The 26282-nt window shown below is 40.5% G+C and overlaps 1 protein-coding gene across 1 annotated transcript; it reads right to left on the bottom strand.

Moving 5' to 3' along the window:
• Positions 1 to 596: 596 nt before the first annotated feature.
• NOL8 (nucleolar protein 8) lies at positions 597 to 26271 on the bottom strand. Its single transcript, XM_084794690.1, has 18 exons — positions 26055 to 26271; positions 25658 to 25815; positions 24849 to 25004; positions 24152 to 24214; positions 21774 to 21852; positions 19501 to 19636; positions 18239 to 18309; positions 15535 to 17323; positions 13970 to 14083; positions 12726 to 12848; positions 12406 to 12496; positions 10871 to 11006; positions 9225 to 9302; positions 6446 to 6717; positions 3795 to 3924; positions 2951 to 3018; positions 2496 to 2575; positions 597 to 1554 (listed from the first exon to the last, which is right to left on the bottom strand). The coding sequence occupies exons 3-18, from the start codon at positions 24985 to 24987 to the stop codon at positions 1504 to 1506; spliced, it is 3420 nt and encodes a 1139-aa protein (XP_084650816.1). The 5' UTR covers positions 24988 to 25004; positions 25658 to 25815; positions 26055 to 26271; the 3' UTR covers positions 597 to 1503.
• Positions 26272 to 26282: the final 11 nt, after the last annotated feature.

Below are 26282 nucleotides of genomic sequence, written 5' to 3' on the forward strand. Positions count from 1 at the left end.
GACATCCTAGCTCAATAAGACTCGTAGGACTAACACCTTTTTGTACAGAGTTCATTTTAATAGGAGGCCTGTCTGTGTTGAGTCTTAGCTAGATAGGAAACCTGTCCCATGTGGACTTGGGATCTGACTCCTGACCATTAACTACAAGGGATCCTTTAGGTAATTGGTATTTTTCATAAACTCAGGTCCAATTGGACTTTTTGGACTGACAGGCCCATCTCATACGTTGTTCATTAATTAGATGAGGCTAAGGTCAAGAATACACTGCGCTGTCTTTCTTTCCTGGTCCTCAAAAGAAATCTAAGGTGTTGGTCTGAATATCCTACACTTCAATTTGTCACCAGAATGTGAGTACTTATAACTAGACCTTAAAAAGAGCCGGGCGTAGTGGCACACGCCTGTAATCCCAGCACTCAGGAGGCAAAGGCAGGTGGATTGCTGTGAGTTCGAGGCCAGCCTGGTCTACAAAGTGACTCCAGGACAGCCAAGGCTACACAGAGAGACCTTGTCTTTAAAAAACAAAACAAACAAAAACAAAACAAAAAAAGACAAAATGAAGGTAAAGAGTATTTAGAATAATCAGAAATAAACACAAATATACTGAACCATTTATTTAAAAGTTCCAACTTGTCATCTGGGCATAGTGGCACTCATTTTTAATCCCAGCACTTGTGAGGCAGAGGCAGGCGGATCTTTGTGAGTTTGAAGCCACCTGGTCTACAAAGAGAGTGCAGGACAGCCAAAATGTTACACAAAAAAACCCTGTCTCAAAAAAACAAAACAAAACAAAAACCTAAGTATAGAAATCAAAGTTAACTTATAATTTAGAGTTTTTCTGTTTGTTTGGTTTTCAAGACAGGGTTTCTCTGTGTAGCCTTTGCTGTCCTGGAATCGCTTTGTAGACCAGGCTGGCCTCAAACTAGAGATTTGCCTGCCTCTGCCTCCCCAAGTGCTGGGATTACAGGCATGTGCCACTGTACCTGGGCTGTAATTCAGTTTTAAAATACAAATTAGAGGTAAAAAATATTCAATATAGTCAGAAATATTTAAACGAGAACATGAAGCCATTTACTAAACAGGGTATCGTGTGAGCCCCTGCTAACAGATAGCCTAGTGTAAGGGCGAGGAGCTAGAATGAGGATGCTCTGCGCGGGCGCTGCTCTGCGTGGGCGCTGCTCTGCATGGGTGCTGCTCTGCCGCGGGCGCTGCTCTTGCTGAGTGTGACCTACAACTCCAGTGCTCGGTGATCCTCCTACTTCCCCTCCTAAAGTGCTGAGGCCACAGGTGTGTGTTACCACAACTGGCTCAGTTAATTTGGGGACATAGTCATGAAGATTTCCACAAAACAAATGGTAATCAGAATAATATATCATCATCATCCAGGCTTTGAATATTTTTCCACTATGAAATTTCTTCTTTGTCAGTGAATAGTTTTCTGGGCAAATTTCTTTGGAAATCTGGTGACCCGTCTGCACATTCAATTCCAAAACTGAAGCTGACTGATTAATTTGCTTTCACCTTCCTTTTGGCTTCTTTATGTTTCTTCCGGCAATCCTAGAAAACCATAAAATAAAAAGCTTTTTATCAACAGTAAACACAAACTTCTCATGTTGAACAAAGTATAAAGTATACTTTAAGTTAGAGCCATAGAAACCCATTGTAGAAGTACTCACCAGAATGCAGAGCCTATCCAATTTTTGATTTTATACGCTTAGGGAACTGTAACTTAGGCTTTGATAAACCCCCTGATGACCAGCTAGTTAGTAGACTGGCTAGACTTAGGCCAGTCACCCAGAAGAGGCAGTCTCCAGTCTCTAGACACACACTTGTGTAATGTACACTATATTGGTAAAATGCCACGTGCTGTTTGAACTCACTGAAAAATTGGCTGGAACTAGAGACACTCCACAGCCCTCACTGTGCACCTCAGTATGTTTTTATCAAGTGTCCTCCAAGAACCCTTGTCCGGGCATGGGCTGGCCTACCACTCTGTACCCGGGAGAAAAGAACAGCAGGGCAAGCCCCAGAGTAACACTGTGAGCCATTCCCAGATGTTACTGTGTTTATTCTAGGATACGCAACACCTGTAGTAGGAGAGAGAGGCTGGGAGCTCAGCCGTGGCAAGCTCAGGCACGGACAAAAACTTAACTGGGACTGCAGCTGACTGCCTTAAAGGGGCTTCCTACTCAGTTCCTCTGAGATGTCTTGATGATTATCTATCTGTTCTTTTCTATATACCTAATAAATTCACTCATTCAAAATAAAAAACTACCCTAAGGTATCCAATTTTTCAGACTGCACAGAACCTGTCGTAGTTGAATTAACCTCTAAGTTCTTCCTAGTCTAATTCTACGAGTTTAAATCATATTCTCAGCTGTCATCTTTTTAAATGTTTGTATCTTATTCCCATTGTTCTTATAGGAGAAGAAAAGTAACACTAACATAACACCATATCTCGTTTTGGAGGAAATTAATGTGGACAAACAACTACTCACCAAAAGGAGACTACTTGTTCGGGCTTCCCAAGAATTTCTGCTATGACTACTTCCCACACCACTCCAGAATAAGTTAGAACCTACCGGAAAAACAGAAGCATTAGGCAGCAATTTACTTACTATTAAAATGGACAATCTGATGACATTACCCCAATCCTAGTTCATCATCAGCCTCAGACATCATGCAGAATTCTAGAGTAGTGAAAACTCAGGGCTTTTGTATGTTAGCATCTTAACAAGTCCTTACAACAAAATAAGCTTTTGTTGATAACAATGAGCAAGCAATGAACATGGTAACAGAGGCGCTCTCAGCCCCTAAGAGCTTTATGGGAATGGATGGGAATAAGTCACACTATAGAATGGGCCAAAATTTCCAGATGTAACTACTCTATCCACAACGAGTGAGAGTTGTGTTACTACCTGTCCCACACCACTGAATGGAAAAATGGACCTACCATGAAGTCTGTCGTCATTCTCAGAGAAAAAGAAATATCTAGTGGTTTCTTTCTCAGGAAATGCTTCTCTGAAACAAGTGAGAGAAAAAGGGCAAACATTACTTTCAATATTTAAGAAGAAATGATTACAGCTGGTGTGACAGTGTATGCCTATAGTCTCAGCATTTGGAAAGGAGAGGCAGGAGGATGAAAAATTCCAGGCAGCCTTGGCTATAAATGAGTTCAAAGGGAGGTTAGACGGCATAAGCCCTGCATAAAACAAAAGCAAGAAACCTAAGTAACAAAATAAACAGAAACAAAAGAGAAATAATTACAGAAAAATTACAAAATATTCCTTTAAAGAGGTTGCTCTGCACATTCTTCCATCTAAAGTCTTTTTTTGTTTGTTTGTTTTTGTTTTTTTCAAGACAGGGTTTCTCTGTGTAGCCTTGGTTGTCCTGGACTCCCTTTGTAGACCAGGCTGGCCTTGAATTCACAGCAATCCACCTGCCTCTGCCTCCTGAGTACTGGGATTAAAGGCGTGTGCCACCACACCCAGCTTAAAGTCTTGATAACAACGAGGAATTAAGTACAAACTCTGGATGTCGGTACTCATTTCCACTGTTAACCCTGTTTACCAGTGTTCCCCAGCTGGTACCCAAGTCAGCTGTAGCATGTGATTTCCAAACCAGAACATTGCCATCAACCCCTGCACATGTGCACTTGCTATCTAAAAATCACCCTGTCTTTAAAAAAGGTTGTAGGCGTCTGTACAGACCCTGATACAATTTGTTCTAGATGCTTGGTAATGCTGCTGACTCTGACTTTACAAGCTATGACACACACTTATACACAAACTGCTTACCTTGGGCTGGGCTTCCTATGATCTGCTTCCTTAGTAGCATCCTCTTCTTCTTCTGAACTACTATCCTGGAATCGGGGATCTTCCTGACAGACAATCTTCCCACGTTTCACTGGTTCAATTCTATAGGTGTCTATATTATTGTGACAATAAAAAGCAACGTAATTATGACTGAGCAAACATGAATTCCTAAACATAGTAAATTAATTACCTGTACTATGTAAACATGAATGAATTTCTAATATGTTAAAACAGAGTTCATTGTTTTTTCTTCCAACTTCGGAGCGCAAACCCAGGGCATTTTTCATGCTAGGCAAATATGCTACCACTGAGCTATAGTTCTAATCCCTAAAATAAGTAGCATTATTTTTTTCAATTTTAAAATACTAAAAACTACTGTTTAGAGTAATCAGATAAGGAGTATAGCATTATAAAAAGAGCTAAAAGCTAAATGTTTATAGATGAGCAATATAATTAGGTACTGTTTAAAGAAGCCTACAGGACTGGACATGGTGGTGCACACCTTTTACCCCAGTACTCAGTGGGCTCAGTGGGCAGGTGGATCTCTGTGAGTTTGAGGCCAGCCTGGTGTACATGAGTCCCAGAACAACCAGGGCTACGTAGAGAGACCCCGTCTCAAAGAAACATAGGAAAAGAGGAAGACTAGAGCCTAAGAAGCAATGAAGCCAGCCTCTTCCTGCTTAATCACACACAAGAACAGGAACTCATGCTTACATTTTTTGTTTTGTTTTGTTTTTTGGTTTTGTTTTTTGGTTTTTTTTTTTTTTTTGAGACAGGGTCTCTCTGTGTAGCCTTGGCTGCCCTGGACTCACTCTGTAGACCAGACTGGCCTGGAACTCACAGCAATCCGCCTGCCTCTGCCTCCCAAGCACTGGGATTGAAGGAGTGCGCCACCACGCCCGGCCTCATGTTTACATTTTTGTTTTCAACTCTCAACCTGCATTCTAGAACTGCTGGGGGATGTGCACAATCTCACAACCCTCCACGGCTCCAACTATATACATAAAGTACAACACATGCTGCAATGCATCTCATTTGCATTTTGGAAAAGCTACTGTGTCTCTAGCTATTTTGGGGGTAGCACAGTGGTGAGATTTGACAAATATCTGTTAAATACATGGTGCGCTGAAAGTTGTTAAATATGTGTATGCGCCAGTGAAAGTGCCCTTAGAACCTGAGGGATCGGATCCTCTTAGAGCTGGAGTTGCAGGAGGTTGTGAACCACACAGTGTGGGTGCTGGAACAAAACCTGGGTCTTCTGCAAGAATAAAGCAGGCTCTTAACCACTAGGACACACTTCAGCCCTATGTGCTTTTATTATTTTTTTTAAAGATTTATTTATTTTTATTATGTATACAGTGTCCTGCCTGCATGTACACCTGGAGGCCAGAAGAGAGCATCAGATCATTATGGGTTGTGAGCCACCATGTGGTTGCTGGGAATTCAAGTCAGGACCTCTGGAAGAGCAGTCAGTGCCCTTAACCTCGGAGCCATCTCTCCAGCCCCATGTACTTTTATTTTAAATGCTGATCTTTGAAGCACAGTCACTGAAGTTAGCGGTGCATATCTGGTGCTGGACAGATCCATCCTGCCTTTTATAGGACCCCATAAAGCTACACATACATATTGAATACTGGGTAAGGAAGTCTTCTGAAAAAGTGTCTTAGCCGGATGTAGCACACATTCATCATCTTGTCACTCAAGAGGCTGAGGCAAAACACCCTAAGTTTGAGGCCAGCTTGAGCTACATAGTAAGCTCCATGCTACCTTGGGATACATAGTAAGACTTTGTCTTCAAAAGAAAAAACAAAGGCTGGAGAGAGAGATGGCTGAGTGCTTAAGAGCACTTTCTGCTCTTTCAAAAGACCTGAAAGAGCACCCATATCAGACAACTCACAGCTCCAGCTGCCTGTAGCTCCAGCTCCAAGAGATCCTCCCCTCTTTTTCAGTTTCCAAGGGCATTCGAATTCAAACACACACACACACACACACACACACACACACACACACACACACACACACAGTTTTAAAATTAAGAAAAAAAAAAAGGGAAAGGGAAGTTTTCCATTTTCTTGGCTATTTTAAAATCCACAGAACTTTTTGGTCTTTAAGGGGTAAATCTCCTGAAATAGGATGCAAAGTTGTAGGACTTGTTTTTACATTTTTTTTCCCTCTATATTCTTTCAAATCTAAAACAATAAGCTTTGAAACAACTGGCACATTGATGACATGGCATATTTGTATAAAACTAAAAGGGCTTTCTATTTCTTTCTGTAGGTCACAACATCTCCAGTGGCAATAAAAAAAGAGCTATTTAAATGATGTAGTTTACTTGCTCATGACTGTTTTTATGTAACAAAAAAAGGAATATGGGGCATTAATTTCCAGCCTCTACTCATACAGCAGCTAGCTTGAGCAGTCTACTCCCTTCAATGCAGAAATAGCTTGTCTCCTACCTGTAGTAACATCAAATTTATATCAGTATACACTGAATCTGAAACTGTTATACAGACTGAAAAAAATGACCCTTTACTGAGGAAACATGAAATCCATTATATTTACTGTAAATTCAATCAAGTTCAATCTGTCTGAAATAAAAAAGGAGGAAAAACAAAACAAAACAAGTCCCATACCTTCCTTTACATCTTTAGTGTCTGAATCAAAAAATGAGAACGTGAAGCCACCAGCCTGCTGTGCCTCATGTGCCAGTGCTGCAGCATCACGGACGCCCCCAGTTTCCTCTCTCCCGCAACCCTCATCCCAGGGCAGCTCTTCTTCCTTTTCCTCTGTGTTTTTCACACTTTGGAATCTTTCTTTCAAATCTGCAGCGATGTTATAATACATGTCTTGGGATACCTCAGGCAGCTTCTCGGCTTCTTCCCTTTTCTTCTTCCGTTTTGCTTTACTGAAACGACAAGCATAGAACAAAGACAAGCTCTGAAACCTTTCTAGACACCAGGAAAGGTAAACTGCAGGTAGCTACTTGGCTAGGGAAGGGACATCATGTCCACTGCTCCCTCTCAGTGCTGGGACAGCATCTGGCTAGAACTGGAGCAGGCCTTGTGAGTGTTGCCACAGTCTCCCTGAATTCACGTGTATCAGTCTGGTTGTATCTAGAAGATACTGTTACCATGGAGTCATCCATCACCTCTCTATCTTACAATGTCTACACCTCCTCTTTTTTCATGTAGACCACTGAGCCTAGAGGAGGCTATTTACCTATTTTAATGGTGGAGATCATTTTAGAGAAACTCTTCATACTTCATAAGCCACGTCAGCTAGACTAGATTTCAAGACAGGTAAACCCTATGGAAACTGAACTCTACAAATAACAGTGCCATATAGACTGCTCTAAGCCACTGTCATTAAACTACCATATGGTCACTTTTAAGTTGGTCCTTCATACTTTTTTTAAAAAAAGATTTGTTTATTTATTATATATACAGTGCTCTGCCCGCATGTATACCTGCACGCCAGATGAGAGTATTAGATCAGATTATAGATGGGTCTGAGCTACCATATGGTTGCTGGGAATTGAACTCAAAACCTCTGGAGGAGCAGACAGTGCTCGTAACCTCTGAGCCATCTCTCCAGCCCAGTCCTTCATAGTTTTAAAAGCTGAAAGTGAGTTTCTCCTTTCTGAAGCACAGACTTAACGAAGTTCTCTCTAGGATGTAATTTTTAAAAAATTATGTATACAGTATTCTGTCTGCATGTACACCTGCACAACAGAAGAGGGCACCAGATCTTATTATAGGTGGTTGTAAGTCACCATGTGGTTGTTGGGAATTGAACTCAGGACCTTTGGAAGGACAGACAGTGCTCTTAACCTCTGAGCCATCTCTCCAGCCCCAGTATGTAATTTTTAAGACAAGGGTCATGGCAAGAACCTGAAGGGTCGGGCTGGAGAGATGGCTCAGAGGTCAAGGGCACTGCCTGCTCTTCCCAAAGGTCCTGAGTTCAATTCCTAGCAACCACATGTTGGTTCACAACCATCTATAATGTGATCTGGTGCCTTCTTCTGGCCTGCAGGTGTTACATGCAAGCAAAGCACTGCATATCTAATAAATAAATAAATAAATAAAATATTAAAAAAAAAAAAAAAAAAAAAGAACCTGAAGGGTCTTGAAGCTGTTAGATGAAACCACGTGGCCTCTAAGGAGGTTGTAGATATGGACTGGTAAAGTCAGGAAAATTGTATTGGGAATTAGAGGAGGAATTCTAGAAATACTGATACCTGTGATAGTATAGAAGATAAAACATATACATAAATGGCATTGAAATCTAGCTAGAGAAAACCAGGAAACCATTGAAAACATTTTCTGGGATTTTTGTTTGTTTGTTTGTTTGTTTTTTTCCTTGTTACTTACAGTAAAGTGTTAAGAGAAAAGAGGAAAAATAAAAGGGAGAAGGTTTTTCCTTTGTTTTTTGGTTTGTTTTTTTTACAGGAATCAACCATGGATTTGAAAATTCATAATCTTCAGAAGGCAAATGGGATGAAATTTAAAAAGGGTTCCTAAACAAACATCCAAGCTGTAGCATTATCTAAAGCATAAGTTGGCACACTTCTGTAGATCAATGGTCAAATCTAGACCTCATTTTCTTATCCCTTAATTGCATAGTAAGAATGATTTTTCTTTTTTCTTTTAAAAGATTTACCTATTTATTTAGGCATATATGAGTGTTTTTCCTGTAATTATGTATGTGTGCCACACGTGCCTGGTGCCCATAAAGGTCAGAGGACAGCACAGCACCCCTAGAGTTACAGGTGACTACGAACTGCCATGTGAGAATCAAAACAGGTGCCTCTGCAAGAGCAACAGTGCCCATAACACTGGACCATCTCTCTAGCCAAGAGTGGTTTTTATAGTTTGAAATAATTGATGAAAAAATATTTCCCATTATGCAAAAATTATATATGGGAGCTGGCTCAGCAGTTAAAGCTATCGACTATTCTACCAGAGGACCTGGGTTCAATTCCCAGCAACCATGTGACAGTTGTAATTTCAGTTTGTATGTAACTTCAGTCCCAGGGACCTGACACCTTCTTCTGGCTTCACAGGCACAGGCACATGGTACACAGATGGACCCATGTAAGCAGGACACCCATACACATAAAAATTACATGTGACACAAATTTCAATGTCCACATGCTTTCCTACTACCAAAGTAAAGAGAAGTATTTATAACAGAACCTATCTGACCTGCAAAGCCTAATTTAGTCACAACCACTCCCTTTCCAGAAAAATCTGCAGACTTCAGTTTAAAAATAAAACAACATCCTTTGATAAAGCCCTGGATCTAGCTAAGAGACTTCAGTTGTTCAAATAAAAAAGGTTTTTAGGCAAATTATTAAAGTCATTAACTCAGCCTCTTCATTGGAATTAGAAGGGAAAACAGAGGCCAACTTACCTTTCTTTTTCTTTATCTTCTTGTTTTCTTTCATAAATGGCATGGTCATGCTTTGTTGGATCATAATGTATGATGTCCCTATGTAAAATAAAAGGTTGAAAGAGATACATTGAAACATTAATGGCAGTTCACAATTTGTCACTACAAAGACTCTAATTTAGGGTTGTGAGGGTTAGTTTTGATCATCAGCTTGATACAGTGTAGAATCACCTTCAGAGTCTGAATGAAGGAATGTTTAAACTAGTTGAGCTGTAGGCATGTTAGTGGACAATTATTTTGATTACATAATAGGGGTGGGAAGCCTTTCCACTGTGGAGAGCAGCACTCCCTAGGCAGGAGATAGTGAACTGTATGAGTGGAGAAAGTTAGCTGACTGAAGCACGCATGTACGCATTGCTGTTTCTGACTAGGAGTGAGATTCAGCCAGCACCTGATGTTTCCACCATGATGGACTGCATTCTCAAACTGAGTTGAAATAATTTCCTTTTCCTTTAAATAGCTTTTGTCAGGGTATTTTGTTCCAGTAACTATTAAGTAAACTGGGGTAGGGGAAAAATAAATCTAACTGATGTTTAACAAAGAGAAGAATTATCATCTGAGTTTTCCTGGATCCTTTTTAACCTTAAAAATTACAGCCAGGGGGCTAGTGAGAGGGCTCACAGGTTAAGAGCACTATCTGTTCTTCCAGAGGGCCTTAGTTTAATTCCCAGTGACCACATGGTGACTCATAATCATCTATAAGGAGATCTGGTGCCCTCTTCTGGCCTGCAGGCACAGATGCAGGCAGAATAGTATATAATAAATAAATAAATCTTAAAAAAAAAAAAGCCAGGAGTGGTGGCATACGCCTTTAATCCCTATACTCAGAAGGCAGAGGCAGGCATTATTTCTGTGAATTCCAGAACAGCCAGGGCTACATAGAAACCTTGTCTCAAAAACAACAAATATTTTATGTTTTACAAGGTAGAGGTTCTTGCTACTATGATGACCTGAGTTTAAGCCTCAAGACCCACCTGATGGAGGGGAGAAAGGACTTCAAAGCGACACACTCACATACACACACTGATGGAAGGGAGGAAGGACTTCAAAGCTACCTTCTGACATATATACACACTCTCACACAAATATATGTTTTAAAAAATTATCTTGCCAGGTTGTGGTGGTGCACACCTTTAATCCCAGCACTTGGGAGGCAGAGGCAGGAGGATCGCTATGAGTTTGAGGCCAGTCTAGTCTACGGAGGGAGTTCCAGGACAGCCAACGCTACACAGAGAAACCCTGTCTAGAAAAACAAAAACAAAAACAAAACAAAAATCGTAAAGCTGGATGTTGACCAGGTGTGGTGGCACACACCTTTAATCCCAGCACTGGGGAGTCAACATCTTTTTTTTTTTTTTGGTGTTTCAAGACAAAGTTTCTGTGTGTAACAGCCCTGGCTATCCTGGACTCACTTTGTAGACCAGGCTGGCCTCAAACTCAAAAAGTGCCTCTGCCTGTCAGTGCTGGGATTAATGGCATGAGCCACCATTCCCTGCTTTCTCTAGTAGTTTATAAAGGACTCAGCTGGGGGGTGAGTTTTAAATTAAGTTCACTAGGCATTTATGGAAAAGGAAAACATTATGAATGGGACAGAACATAAGGCATACTTAAATTTCTTAGCAGCTACTGATCCTTTGCTTGTCGGGTTGTTCAAGTTGATTTTCAAAACACTTTGCACAACATTCAGGGTTTTCTTTTTTTCTGCAACAAGCTCGTCTTCATTCATTTCATTTTCATTTAACTCTGAGGAAAAAGCATAACTAGTAATCTCTTGTCAAAGCATTGCTAGAGAAATCTCAATTATCAAGTATGCATCCAAACATACTCAAAGTACACCAAATTATAAATTTAACCTTATATTTGTTAATCTCCTTCTCCTCAAGACTTCTTGCCACAAAAACTTAGAAATCGCATAACTACCAAATAAAATATCCTACTTTTAGTTGCAACTGAGAAAATAAAATCTAAATTTAATGTCTTTGGTAGCAAGTCTAAAATCTTAATGACTAAAAAAAAAAATGTACCAGCAAGATTATAGAACCCAAATGATTACAGACTAATATTTCTTAACATTCTAACTATATTATCTAGATTACATGCTCAATTTAAAAATGACAGCCAGAGCTGGGTGCGGTGGCGCATGCCTTTAATCCCAGCACTCTGGAGGCAGAAGCAGGTGGATCACTGTGAGTTGGAGGCCAGCCTGGTCTACAAAAGCAGTCCAGGACAGCCAAGACTGTTAGAGAAACCCTGTCTAGAAAACAAGTTAAAGAAAAAGAAGAAAAAAAGACTGCCAGTTAGTCAATTTTAATGACTACTCATGTGGAATTCGCTTTACTCTTTGACTCAGTAGTAAATACAAGCAGAAAGAAGACTATGTGCACCAAAGCTACACAGAGAAACCCTGTCCTGAAAAATGAAGCAACACAAGACCATGTGCTGTACACCTATCAACTTTAGAAGCTGCTACCCTTACCTAACAGAAACACACACACTAGAGAACAAGAACAGTTCAACAGCGAGTTTAGGTAGAAGCAGCATAAAAATCTGTTGTCAAGATTCTTTCAGATTAGTGCAGGAAACTATCTAAAACAGAACCTGGAATTAATCTGACTTATGCTCTCTACAAAAAAGTCCGCAAATGTTCTAAGGTTCAAAACATGACTATTTTCTGGCTAAAGAAATATTTCAAAACAAAACACAAAAGAGGTACATGTCAGATTTATTCAGGAAACAGAGAAAAACAAAGCTACACAAATACCGAAGTTCTGAGACAGCCAAGGGCTTGGGAAGTGCACAGGGGCATGGGAACTCACTCAAGAGCCAAGTGAGGCATAGGTAGATCCTGTCGATAAATTGGTACTCAATACTACCATCCCAAAACAAGCACGCACCATGTACACGAGAGCAAGTCAAAGACTCTTCCTAGTAAATGTAAATTAGTCATCTTCTGTGGTTTCTAATTTAATATAATTAGGTTATACCAAAAATATATGAAGGGTTATTAAGTACACATCTGACTACAAACTCAATTCAATTATTTTAGAGTACAGTTTCTTCCTCTATTAACCGAAGGAGAAACTCGGTGACTTCCTGCATCCCTAACTCTGACAGCAGGACTGTTAGGTGATGAAATAGTTACCTTCTTGTTCCTCTTCACTGTCACTCTCTAAAAATCTAGAGTCCATGCGGAACCTCTCATCACTTCCAAAATGAGACTGCAAATCCATGAGCTACACGGAAAAAAACATTGTCATGATAAGCACATTTAAAAAAGTCTACAAGTGTACCTCCTCACACCCGGAAATTCATATTACATCTGCATATGAACCAGTAAGAGGTGAGAGAATTCACTCTCCAGCAATATCCCACACTAGACCTGTGCCCTGCCCTCAGGCAGACTTAGACTACCTTCAGAACTCAGACATGCTGCAGTGGTTCCTGTTTTCAGTCCTCACTAACCTTCTGGCCAGCTCTGCCCTCAAATTGAGGCTTAATGCTGAACCTGGTGCTGTCCTCCTCGGAATCAGAGTCTTCATCGTCACTGCTGTCAAACAGCTTCCCAGATGATTTGCTCACGGACTCCTGTTAGACGGACGAAAACAGTCAAGTGTGTTAGCTGAGGCAGGCAATCAGCATTTTCTTCATAATGTAATCTTACTCCATATTTAAAAACCAGCAACCCAGATGCACCTTTAGGAACAAGTGTGTGGTGGACCAGATGAAAACTCCCGACTCAGGGACAGCCAGCTGGATTCCTGGATCATTAATCCACACACTCCTCATTGCCTCTAAGATGTGAGAAATAATTATTCCATGTACGGACACTCTCTACAGTCTAGCATGAATACTGACATGACTTTGCATATGAGGTAACAAACAGGTTCATGGGTAAGAAAAGTCTGTAAGACACCTGACATCTCGGGGTATGGTGGCTTCGGCAACTCTGGTTCTCACCGCAGTCCCTAGGATTTTACACTGTCCAGGCTGTGACAGCTGATTGTTTTTATATATAAAGGTTTAGATTTGTGATTTGCTTAAGATTTTTTATAAGTTTACTTTTTAAGATGATTGATCCTTTCTTTGTAACCGCAAATTGCAGCCTTCCAGTAAGAGAAACTGGCTGAAAGAGTTAGCTTGCTTGCTTCCACTTTGTCAATTTATACCAAGTTGCTTAGATATGAACATATGTGGGTTCTTGGGAGTGATTTGTTTTTACCTGTAGTACATAAACATGCTGGGTTTTTAAAATTTTAATATATATTCACTGTAATCATTCACTTGAAGAAAAATATTATAACCACATTGTAATTTTTATATTGCATGAAAATATGAAGCTGTATATATAAGCTGTAGGGGAAAAAATAAAGTTGTTAGAGCCTTGCTTCATTCAGTGTGTGTGTGTGTGTGTGTGTGTGTGTGTGTGTGTGTGTGTGTGTACATGCTTTACTTTCTTCGCAGACCCCACACACCCTCCTTGGATTGCTGAACACACTGTCGGAGCTGGCCTCCAACATCACGCAGAAATGGTACGTGTATGGAGCTCTTGTCACATAATACAGGCAGGTGTGGTACACACTGTAGTACCAGACTGATGCAGAAGTTTTCAAAGTTTAAAGGCACCCTGGGCTACACAGCATCCCTACCCACAAAAGAAAACAAAACTGGGGAATCTGTACAGCAAATTAATGTTTGGAAAGCCTTACTTGCACCAGCTCCTTTCCTGGACTGCTTTGCTCATGAGTGGTTGTCTCTTCCGTTTCACTTTCATCATCAGAAGCAAAGACAATGTGTGTTTTTTTGTCTTCTGGGTGACCATCCTAATGAAACACAGGCATATCACACTTCATGACAGCAAACTGTGTACCCATATCCACATCCATTATCTTTTTCTTCCAACATTTATCCTTCTCCTTATTCAGAGACTACCACTATCATCTGCTATTTTTCCAAGACAGAACCTCAGGCTTCCATTCTCTCAATATCCAGTAAAAACAAAACTCTATTAATTTGACCTCAGTATCTTTAAGGACCACCATTTTTGTGGTCCTTGACCTCTGAAGGGTTCTCATTACTTCCAGATCTTACTCCATTATACTTATTTATTTTGTCATGGCCTGAAGGGTTTCTAAAACAGAGGCTGACAAACTTTATCTGTAAAGATTCAGAGTAAACATTTTAGACATTGCAGGCAGACAGTCTTTGTTGTGTATTAAAAACTATTTGAAGAAGCTGAGCATGGTGGCACACACCTTTAATCCCAGCACTCAGGAGGCAGAGGCAGGCGGATCGCTGTGAGTTCAAGGCCAGGCTGGTCTACAAAGTGAGTCCAGGACAGCCAAGGCTACAAAGAGAGACCCTGTCTCGAAAAACAACAAAACAAAACTATTTGGGCTGGATGTTCTGTGTATTATAATGTGCCAATTCCTGTTCCAAAATGTACACAACTAATCTTTAACGCCTTGATTAAGATTCTTCAATATTTTACAGCTTTAGGAATAAAGTCCCATCCCTTCAGTTCCTGCATAACCTGTCCTTCCTAATCAGTGCTGCTTCATTTATTTTACCTTGACACTGCCTATAAATACTAGTCCCACTGAAAAAATTGAGTTTTAGATAAACAGCTCCCTTCTGCAGTAAGACTTTCTTCCTTGCTGTTTTTCTTTCTCCTCCTCCTCCTCCTCTTTCTCCTTCTGTTTGTTTTGGAGACAGGGTTTCTCTGTGTAGCCTTGGCTGTCCTGGACTCGCTCTGTAGACCAGGCTGGCCTTGAACTCATACTGATGCACCTTTCTCTGCCTCCTGAGTGCTGGAATTATACATGTGTGCTACCACACCTAGTTAGTTTTTTTTTTTTTTAAGATTTATTTACCTATCATGTATACAGTGTTCTGCCTACATGCAAAAGCGGGTATGGGATCTCAATTATGATGGTTATGAGTCATCATGTGGTTGTTGGGAATTGAACTCGGGACCTCTGGAAGTACAACAGTGCTCTTAACCTCTGAGCCATCTCTCTAGCCCCAAATACAGTTTCTTAATGAGGTGATGGAATTTTAGATAAAACTTTAAGATATTTTTAATTTAATTTTGCAAACTTTTAGTACAGACTAAGTAGTACAGATGATATAAACTTTTACCTCAATGACAAAAATTATTTAGTGAATTCAAAGAGGACAATAAACTCTACGAGGGCACATCTACCTTCATGGGAAGAAAAATCTGGACCTTGGGAATATTCTTGTTAAATCCATAAAATGAAAATGCACTCACCAAATTTGCCAATGCACTCTGCACCAGTTTTTTCTGCACTTCCCTCGCTTTCTGCCACACTGCCAAGGCTGCCAACCGTTTCTGATTGTCCTCAGCATGTTTATCCTTAGCATTCATACACGATGCATTACCAGCAGAAGGTGAGAAGCCAGCTGTGCTTTTCCGGAGCCCTTCCTTAGGAGACGCCTTTGCTGGTTTCTCAAGAGATGTGAGGTTGTTTAAATCAGTCCCCTCTTCCTCTGAAGCTTTTCTACTTTCAGGACGATGGCAAATGTCTCCGTCAGAGTCTATCTTGTGACTCTTTGCACTAAGACTTAGGGACTTTTTAGCTTTTAATGGCAATGGACCGGACAGAGAATTTTTACTTCCCTTGTCAAAACTAGGAGAAGACATTACTTTATGGTTCTGGCTCTCAAAAGTATACTGTCTTGTTGGAGGCTGAGTGTGGTTTAGGCTGTTCACAATCTTTGCAGGTTGGCAAGAAGTCAGTTTACTTGATGAGCCATTAGCACACTTGGATCTGTTTTCTATAAAAATTCCATTAGGAACTTCGTGTTTCAAGGAACTCTGATGTTCACTGACAGTACTAACAGCAACAGTCTCTTTCAAAGTTTTGTCCTCTGAGTCCTTTGCATAGAGACAGCCTATTCCTGTGAAGGCCTGGAATTTGGGCTTTAAGGTGGTTTCCTCTGGTTGTTTGCTGCAAGTGTTCTCTTCCTCTAAAAGGGAGGCCACAATCTCCTCAGGAAGAATGCACTGTCGGCCAGTGTTCAGACCGTCACAAGTCCTGGGACTCTTGGATCTGCAGTGACTGGCACTCTGTGGGCCATCGTTCTCACTGTCTTCCCGTGGAACCTTCTGATGACTGCCAGCCAGCTGCCCCAAGTCAGCCAAAGTGAGGCTCACACGGGGACAGTTTTCCATCAAGGCTTTATATTCTTCATCTTCCTCAGACTCTTCACTGTCACTGGAGTCAGGTGGAAGAACGTGACTCAGCAGCTTTACTCCATGACATGGGGCTGATTTATTGTTGATTGTAGTTTTTTCTACTTTAATACAATCATTAGAAGGTGCTGTATTTTTAGAACTTTTCTTGCTTATAGGCTTTTCTGGTGGTAAAAATTCTGTACTGTTCTTTACCTTACCAGTGTTTTTTTTCATTGCAATAATTTCATCTGTATCACTTGAGTCATATTCACAGTTATTTGCTAAGCTGGTTGAAGAATGAAGTTTGAGAATATTTGACTTGAAATCATTCCTGACAACTTCAAAGGGATCACTTTCAGGTTCATTTGTTGAGGAACACCTAGTTTTCTCTAAGTTTTCCTCTTGTGCAATAATCATTTTTAACTCATCTTCTGAGTCAATGTCATCAGCAGACATGCTACTTTTATTCCGGATATTTTCTAAGTCAGTAGTATGAAAAACCACATGTTCAGGTTTCTGAGTACCAGAACTGGACACAAGGCGTGGGGTAGGAGTAACAACAGTACAAGCCGCTGTCCTGTGTGCAGTCACAGGCCGTGCGGACCTGTTACTCTCCACCACCTGATTAGTCCTTAGACTAATATCAGAAGCCCTGGGCTCCTTGGGCTCCTTGCTGTTCTGCACTCTCTTGATCTTCTGACGGGGGGACTGAAAGTCAGAAAACTCCCCTCGACGTTTCTTACTCATAGGGTCATTTCCGCCTTCCAACTCCCAAGTGAGGTTGGCTATGGGAATGGGTTCTGTCAAATTCTCTGCTATCTTTTTTAGGTTATGGCAGTATTTTGATGGATCATATTTCATAATGTTGCTCAATCAAGGAAAAAGAAAAACACCAGAGAAACCTACCAATCTGGCAAAAGAGGAAAACCGTTTAATCTTGAACAAAGTCTTTACTTAGTCTACATTCAATTTCCAATCAAATTCAATGAGGACTCCACATGGTAAGCTTCTAGGGTCTGTGGCCAAAGCTAAAACCAAGTGCCACCACTATCAGATGAGAGAAATCACTTGGATGTTAACTATTACAGCAAACTCTGATATACACACACCCTCTGCACAGCAGCCCAAGACCAGCTCTTCAAAGTCTGCGATAACTCCCCTCATGAAGCAGGTATCAGGATTTGCTCACCCTGGAGTCCATACTGTTTCTCCATACACTATTTCTTGCTTATCAGCCTATTTTTATCTATTGTCTTCTTTTTAGAACTAATTTATTCTAACTCCTTCTGAGTCTTCTTTAACAATGATCCCTTATTTTCTATTCTTGCATTGTTCCATTAGCGATGACTTGTGAATCCCTATATGATAAAATTTTGTTTGTTTGTTTTTGAGACAGGATTGTACTACCTAGTCTTGGTTGGCCTGGAACTTGCCATCTAGGCTGGGCTAGACTTGAACTCAAAGAGATCTGTTTATCTCAGGTTCCCGAGAGCTGGGATTAAAGGCATTCACCAACATGTCCAGCTTGTAATAAGATTTGTAATACACATTCCTTTACAATGATCACTCATATTAATTAGCAGCATAAGGCTTCATGTCATCCACTATTCTCAAAGTGCTTTATACATGTCAGTGAATTAGAGCTTACCTTGTAGAGAAAGGGGCAACAACAATGCTGAAACAATCACAAATATAGTGACAGAGGCAGTGAAATTCCAAAGGTTTTCTGCCATCACTCTGGGAAATAATAATTACTGTGAAATACTGACCAAAGGATATTTTATGTTTATGTCGATTCTTAAGGTGAAGAACAGGTAAGACTCTTCCAAATTTACTCACAACCCAATTCTAAGAGAAGAAGAAAAAAAGACTTACAATTATCATAAATATAAACAAAATAATAATACATAAATGTAATATGTTACCATATTTAGTTTTTTGACAATAAAGGTCTCAAATAGGAAAAATATAAAGCAACAAAAAAGAATATCCATCTATATCCTGGATAGTATTTTGCACATGCACATGTACAGCTTTTAAAAGTGCAGCCACGGTCTGGGATGTAGTCCAGTTGGTAACATGTTTGCCTAGCATGCACAAGCACTAAGTTCTATCCCCAGCACTTCATGAACTGGATATGTCTGGGAAAGGCCTGTAATCCCAGCACTCAGGAAGTAGAGTCAGGAGGATTGGAAGCGCAAGGTCATCTTCAGTTAAGTATCATGTCTGAGGTTAGCTTGGGATACAGGACACCCTGTCTTGGAAGGAAGAAAGGAAGGGAGAAAGGATAAATGGATGGCTTGAATAGACAGAAAGGAAAAAGAGGAGGGAGGGAAGGAGAAAAGGAAAAAGAGGGGGAGGGAGGGAGGGAGGAAGGAAGCAGCCATCCTGATGACATAAACAAGACTTGTACACCATCAAGCCAGCCAAAATCCCAGCATGGATGGGGTAAGGGCCCCAAAGTCCCACTCTAGCTGTAGCTATTGGCAACTGATGTCCCCTGGGAGAGTTAAGCTTTCTTCTGGGATGTGGCCATTGCAAGTCTATAGAGATGCTCCTAAACATACAGGTAAGTACTAAGTGGATTCAGTGGGTTTAAAAAAAAGATAATACATTAAGTTGGGAGGAAAAGTTGGGGGGATAAGAGAGAAATTGGAGGGGAAGGAATAGGAAATGGATTTGATCAAAATACATTATATGCATGTATGAAATACTAAAAGAACACTAACAATAAAAACACAAATAGTTCTGCGGCAAGTGAAAAAAAAGGTGCAATCTTGGGACCTCCCCATCCAGTCTACCACCTATGCCCTTGGGCAGTCTCCCCCTAATTTGGATTTCTCTATATATAAACTGGTGAGAAAGTTGTGCTAACTAAAGACTTATAAATGTATGTTGAAAACGAAAAACAAATAAGCAAAAACCACAACCTATATGCTAACTGCTCCAAAGTGGGAAAAAGGCATGGGCTTTGGATATCACACCTACAAACATGAGGTCTCAGGAGACATGGTTGGCAGTCTACTGAAGGAGACTCACTTTATGTCCTGGTACCTCTGTTCCAGGCACAGCTTTCATATGGAAGTCTGTTCCTCCCATCTTTTCCAATAAGGCGGTGTTGCCAGGGGTTGAATTTTCTTTCTTTGTTTTTGCTTCTTCTCTTTCTTGGGCTAATCTGAATTGAAGGTCAAGTAAAAACAATTCAGCCATGACAACATTTAGAGGTGCCATTCAGGTAACCCTAAGTGAGCAACAAAACATCTCTACAGTATTAGAAATTAAAATAAAATACTTCTTTAGTTTGTTTTTTAAGATAGGGTTTCTCTGTGTAGTCCTGGCTGTCCTAGAACTCTCTCTGAAGACCAGGCTGGCCTCGAACTCAGAGATCCACCTGCCTCTGCGTCCTGACTGCTGGGACTATTAATGGCATGCATGGCACCACTGCCCGGTTAAAACGCTTCTTCAAAAGAATAATTACACTATTATCTAACCACACAAAACATTTTCATTGTAGAATGACTAGAAAACATTGAAAAGCAAAGACAACAAAGATTTCTTTAATCTCATATTTTGTTAACTATCTACATCAACTTCCATTTTACTCACAAACACTTAGCATGCAGTGTAGATAACATCCTCCCACTCCTATGCTCTACTACAGGAGGTGCCTCAGTTCTCTTCATGGCGGATAAGAGACCATAAACCACCAGTCTCTCTCTTTTTAATGTCAGGCTGGTATTAAATCCAGGATGTCATGTATGCTAAGCAATCTATCGTGACTACATCCAACTCTTTTATCCACATATTCTTAAATGGCTCCCATTTTGAAAATTCCAAAAAAAGTCTAATCTTCCCCCCTCTGAAAACTTTCCTTTATGACTACAAAAGTTCTAATGGTTGTTATGTAATCTTGCTATGAAATTACATGCAGAATTATTCTTATGCCTGTGAGAATGACCCCAATTGGCTCATATATATGAACACCTGATGCCCAGTTGGTGAATTGTTTGGGAAGGGTTAGGAAGCATGGCCTTGTTGAAGGAGTGTCACCAGGGTTGGCTTTGAGGTTTCAAAAGCCCAAGCTACTCCCAGCCAGCTGTCTCATGCTGCAGCATCAGATGTAAGCTCTCAACTGCTGCTCCAGCTCTATGCTTGCATGCCTGTTGCCTTGCCTGCTCATGAGCTCTCCTTCTGGAAGCATGAGCTCCCAAATTAAATGCTTTGTCACTGCAATAGAATAGTAATTAAAATAGACTCTCATGTGTTCCTAGCTTCCTTCTCTCTCTTTCTTTGTATGACACTGCCTTTATTGGTCAAAATCAACATCTGTCATTCAGTGTCACCTGTAATAACATAACTCTAAAGTATAGGAAACTCCACCTTTTGAAATAAACCCTGGAGAAACACACTCATATTTTTAAGACATCCTCACAGATCATCTACAGATAGCAAGAGGTAGAAATAGTTTAAATGTCCTCCAGTGTGAAAAGCCACTGTAGTAACAGCCATTTATGATATCATGCAAATAGCTTTGACAAAATAGGGAAAGCCTGAGAAGATCGTATTAGAAAGGAAAAATAGCACTCAGGAGGCAGAGGCAGGCAGATCGCTGTGAGTTTGAGGCCAGCCTGGTCTACAAAGTGAGTCCATGACAGCCAAGGCTAACACAGAGAGACCCTGTCTCAGGAAAAGAAAAAAAAAAAAAAGAAAGGAAAAATAAAAGCATATGCATATACTAGCATGCACACATAAAGTGCTGAATTCTCCTTCTGCGCAGCTTGGAGTGAAAAGAGTCGAGAAAGGTTTCAGCTCTTCTTGCAAGGTAAGAACTTGCTAATGTCCTGCTTCCATTTCTGTTGCTGTGATAAAATATCCCATATAAACAGTAATCTAGGGAGAAATGGTTTCCTTCAGGTCACAACTCTGGGCTATGGTCATTATGGTCCACTGCAGGAAAGTCAAGGCAGGAGCTGGAAGCAACTAGTCACATCCGCAGCAAAGAGCAGAGAGAATAAATGAACGCACACAGTCTGTGACTACAATCTCAGGCTCCAGACTGAGGAATGGTGTCTTGCACTCTCAGGTTTGGACTTCCCAGGTCAATGACGGACATCAGGACAACCTGCCACCAAGCTGATGTAAACAGCTCCACATAAGAGTGTCTCCCCAGCTGATCCCAGGCTGCATAAAGCTGAGCACTAATCATCATAACTATCCTGAACTACTAAATAATTTCAAATCAGTTAGGCGAACTTACAAAAGCAATTACACTATGAAGAAATGGCTTGGCAGATGTATGAGGCAAATCTTACCTGTGTAAAAAGCTTTCTTTTGCTAGCTGAATTTGCAATGTTCCACCTTTCCATTTTGTTTTGTTTAAAATAGACATACCTATAAGGTAAAGAATTGCCAAAGTTCACTGCAATGCAAAACTGTATCTCAGTACATTTTTTTCCTAATTGTTAGTACTTAAAAGAAAAAAAAAAAGACTTATTTGTCACAAAGAGACACCTACAATGTAAAAGAAAAAGTGAGGCAGAAAGATAAGAGTGTAGGCTCCTGTTTTATTCTGACCTGTTAGCTGATTCCCTACTTTAAAAAAAAAAAGATTTATTTATTATTATCATATATACAGTGCTCTGCATGCATGGCAGAAGAGGTCATTAGACCACATTACAGATGGCTGTGAGCCACCATGGGGTTGCTGGGAATTGAACTCAGGACCTCTAGAAGAGCAGTCAGTGCTCTTAACCTCCGAGCCATTTCTCCAGTACTCCACCAGCACACGTTAAAAAAAAAAAAAGGATTTATTTTTTTTGTGTGTGTTTTTGTGTGTGTGTGTGTGTGTGTGTGTGTGTGTGTGTGTGTGTGTATGTGGTGTGTGTGTGTTAGTATGCTCATTTGTGTGTGTGCCCCTGGAGGCCAACGAGGACATCCATTCCCTGGGCCTGAGAGACAGGTAACGGAGCCACCCATGAGGCGGTCCTCTGCAACAGCAACAAACATTGCGTCAGCCACAGCTTATAGGTTTCTTTCTTACCTTCTTTTTTTCCCCAGAGCTGAGGATTGAACCCAGGGCCTTGAGCTTTCCTCTACCACTAAGCTAGATCCCCAACCCCAATGTGTAGCCCAGGCTGTCCCCAAACTCATGATCCTTCTGCGTCTGCCTCCTTCAGCAAATCTGACCGGCGTGTGCTACCACAACTAGCTTATAGGTTTCTTATGATCCCTATTTCTCAGTTACTTGAAGACTAACAGAGAAAATAATGTATAAAATGTAAAGTAAACCTTATGTGCAACTTGTTTAAAGACTCATTTTAGGAACTTCTGGTAAATAACTATTTATTCACTATGTTGTTATTTTCCACACGGCAAATAAAGCTTTTCAGGGTGAATTAGTGTACATTTTGGGATCCTGTAGCATTTTAATCACTCACCCCAATCCAGTTATCACTGCAAAGCAGGTACACACATTAGCTAGTGACTGAACTATGCTTTAGCTGCTGTGCTCCAGTAGCTATTGTCAGCTTCTTCACGTAACTACTAACAAAAGCTTCCATGCAGTACATATTTTGCTGTGTACTAATGTATCATTTAATTTGATCCTTATAAGTAACATTATTAGGTAAGGTACTGTACCTTTTTTTTTTTCCCTTGAGACAGGGTTTCTCTGTGTAACCTTGGCTGTCCTGGACTCCCATTGCAGACCATAGAGGTCTTGAACTTACAGTGATCTGCTTGCCTCTGCCTCTGCCTCCCAGAGTGCTGGGATGTCAGGTGTGTGCCACCACACCTGGCTGTAGATTTTTATCTACTGGATTTAGAATTTTAAATAAATTATCTCATATATACTCTCAACAAAATAACCTTTTCACAAATGGAATCATAAAAGACTGAGTACTTTTTCCCAATGGCACATTCCTTTCACTTGCTTTTCGGTGTCTTTTTCTGTTTTGACTTCCAAGACACTAGAATACATTAACTGCATCAACAGAATGAAAAATAATTTCATTTTAATAATTGACATCTAATATTTACCATTATCTTTACTAATTTTATAAGACCATCACACTTTCAAAGATATGATCTGACATGGTCATATTCTAATGTCCTTTTATAACAAGTTTTAATGACAAAGGATTACATGCTCCCCCAAAAAAATAGACATAAGAGAAGTGTGGCCTAACGTTAAGTGGGATAAGTTCAATAGGCATCTTCTATCAAAGTTTGGTCCTTTATTCAAGTTATTTAAAAATACTAGTTTATAGCTGGGCGTGGTGGCGCATGTCTTTAATCCCAGCACTTGGGAGGCAGAAGCAGGTGGATCTCTGTGAGTTCACGGTCAGCTTGGTCTACAAAGGGAGTCCAGGATAGCTAAGGCTATTTATTACATAGAGAAACCCTGTCTTGAAAAACAAAAACAAACAAACAAAAGAAGAAAATACTAGTTTCTGAGGAAACCTGCTAACACGTGAGACTAGGTCTTCTGACACAAACAGAATAATCTGAACCCTGAGATACAGGGGCCCAGAACTCTCCTGGTCAAAGCTGTCCATCTACACAGCTCCTAAGTGACTAGTGAGGCTCAGATATGGGACCAAAGTCACTTCAAGTTACACAACCACACTGACATTTAGAATTAAAAACAAAAAATAAAACAAAACAAAACAAAAAAACATGATGATCTTACATTTTTTCAGGTCCGCTTCTGTTATTTTGATGTTAACATAGGCAAAGACTTTCTGTGAATTTCCTAAAAAATAAAAATAAAATGGATTATGCTGAATTAAATTCTTATCCAGAGAACAATATAAACCTCAATAGCTTTCTCTTTTCCTTTTTTTTGTTTTGTTTTGAGACAGGGTCTCTTTGTTATATAGAACAGGCTGTCCTGGAACTCACTATATACACCTAAGTGGCACCACATCCAGCCTTAAAAAGCTTTCGAAATTTAAAAAGTGAGTTCCCAGATATTTAATCTTTTAAAGAAAGGTTTTGTTTGTTTGTTTGGTTGGTTGATTTTGTTTTTTGGCCATACTAGACCACAGTCTGCATTTTTATAAACTTGATCAAAGTATTTAAAAATAAAATGAGTAAGGAAAAAACCATGATAATCAGTTAAGACATGTTGATTGTATGTTAGTGACATTCTACTTAATAAAATAACCTTAGAAGGTTGACTTGTGAAATTGAAAGAAAAGATGTCTTTGAAACTCAAATGTTTTATGTTTCTTCTGGTTTCAAAATTAAATTTCACAGGCAATACTTCCAGGACACTGTATGTTATTTTTAATGCTCAGCACTAATACTCCGCTCTGGAGTTGCTTTCTCCTGTGATACCCAAGTTGTCTGACTTTACCTACCCAGTGAGTGCTTAAGAGACTGACCTTGGTCATCTTTCCGAGTGATGATCTCCACATCAGAAACGTCTCCAAATCTGCTGAACTGATTTTGTAGGTCTGTCTCAGAAATGCCGTGTCCAAGTCCACCCACGAAGAGACGCCTCATTTCTCTGTTGGCTTTCATGAATGTTGGGCATCTAACTGGAAAAGCAATTTTGTACAGAAAACCACTTTAATAGCTTTTCAAAACTATAACACAACTCTTTCCCTCCAAAATTTCCGTGCCAAGCTGGTTTTATGGAACCATGACTCAACCATTTGTATTGCTTTCCGATTTTATTACTGGGCATTTTAGGAAGGCCCTACAGCCATACTCTCAATCAACGTACTTTGGAACTGCACCTAAGCGCAGCAAACCCAGCCAGCCCCAAGTTTTCTTTGTAAACAACCACAGCTATTATATCTTTTCATTTTCTTATTCTCAGTAGTACTGGGATTTTTCTCCCCTTGATTAATTTGTACATCCATTTTTAAAAGACACTGACAAAACCAGTAAGCTAAAAGATAAAAATATGTCTCCATCCCGGAGCTCCATAGTCATAACAAAGATAAACAAAAGTCTGCAATTACAATAGTATGACATAGAATATACAAGGGTCTTAAAGCTGTTCAGACACAAAGAGGACAGCTAAATGTGTGCCTGTATGGTACATAGCAGTTTGTGTAAATCTCACTGTTCAGAGGAGCAGAAGAGGATAAGACTTTTCCTAGTGCCAATCAGAAAACAGCAGTGGTGAAGCAAGAATCATAATCAGGTCTAATTTCACTACTAAGAACAACTGGTAACACCATACCTCCAAGGTTGCTGGAAAAGTTTTCCAGAGGTCCCAACGTCTCCTTTGAGCTCTTAGCAGATGCTCAGCTCTCACTCAAACCTTCCTCAAAAGCTGGCTGGCTCCTTCCAAGCAAGATCACAAAACCGCGGTAAGAGCCGAAAGCAAAGACCTGCAGTCTGGGAGAAATCTACAGTGTACCGCTTCTTGCCAGCCTACGCCCCATCCTTTCCTCTCCAACATCTTCCTCTGAGAAGCCCGGAGGAAGGAGAGGAGAGGCTAGGCCCTACAGCTCACCACTTGTCACACGCAAACACACTTAAGACGTTGCACCACAACTCTAGCGCAGTGTAGACCCCAAGTCTAATAGCACGTGCCAGCATGAGCTTTTTCTTTTCCTTCCTACAGGGTTTCCAACCTCGTCTCCTAAGGTTCCGTTTTCACGCAATTCCCGAGGGCTCTTTATTTCATCTGCCTTCACTTTAACCGACGTGCCGCCACCTTCTCTTCCACGTTGTAAAATTGCCGGAGGTGTGTGTGGGGTGGGTTGGCGGGGGTGGGGTGGGGTGGGGGGGGTGGGCAGGTAAGTCCGCAATTCCTACAGAAAAGACAAGCCGCCGCGCGATTGATCCTCACTTCCTGGACG

The sequence above is a fragment of the Acomys minous genome, assembly GCF_964271855.1.
Source record: "Acomys minous genome assembly, chromosome: 9".
In the NCBI taxonomy this organism is placed as follows: domain Eukaryota; kingdom Metazoa; phylum Chordata; class Mammalia; order Rodentia; family Muridae; genus Acomys; species Acomys minous.

Bases quoted from the DNA above. Each gene is read 5' to 3' on its own strand.
- NOL8 (XM_084794690.1), bottom strand. From the start codon at position 24,987: ATGAAAGCCAACAGAGAAATGAGGCGTCTCTTCGTGGGTGGACTTGGA. The intron at 6,718-9,224 runs GTAAGTTGGCCT...TTGTCGTTTCAG, and splicing joins GAAGATAAAGAAAAAGAAAG to TAAAGCAAAACGGAAGAAGA. The intron at 2,576-2,950 runs GTAGGTCCATTT...TTTTTCCGGTAG, and splicing joins GAATGACGACAGACTTCATG to GTTCTAACTTATTCTGGAGT.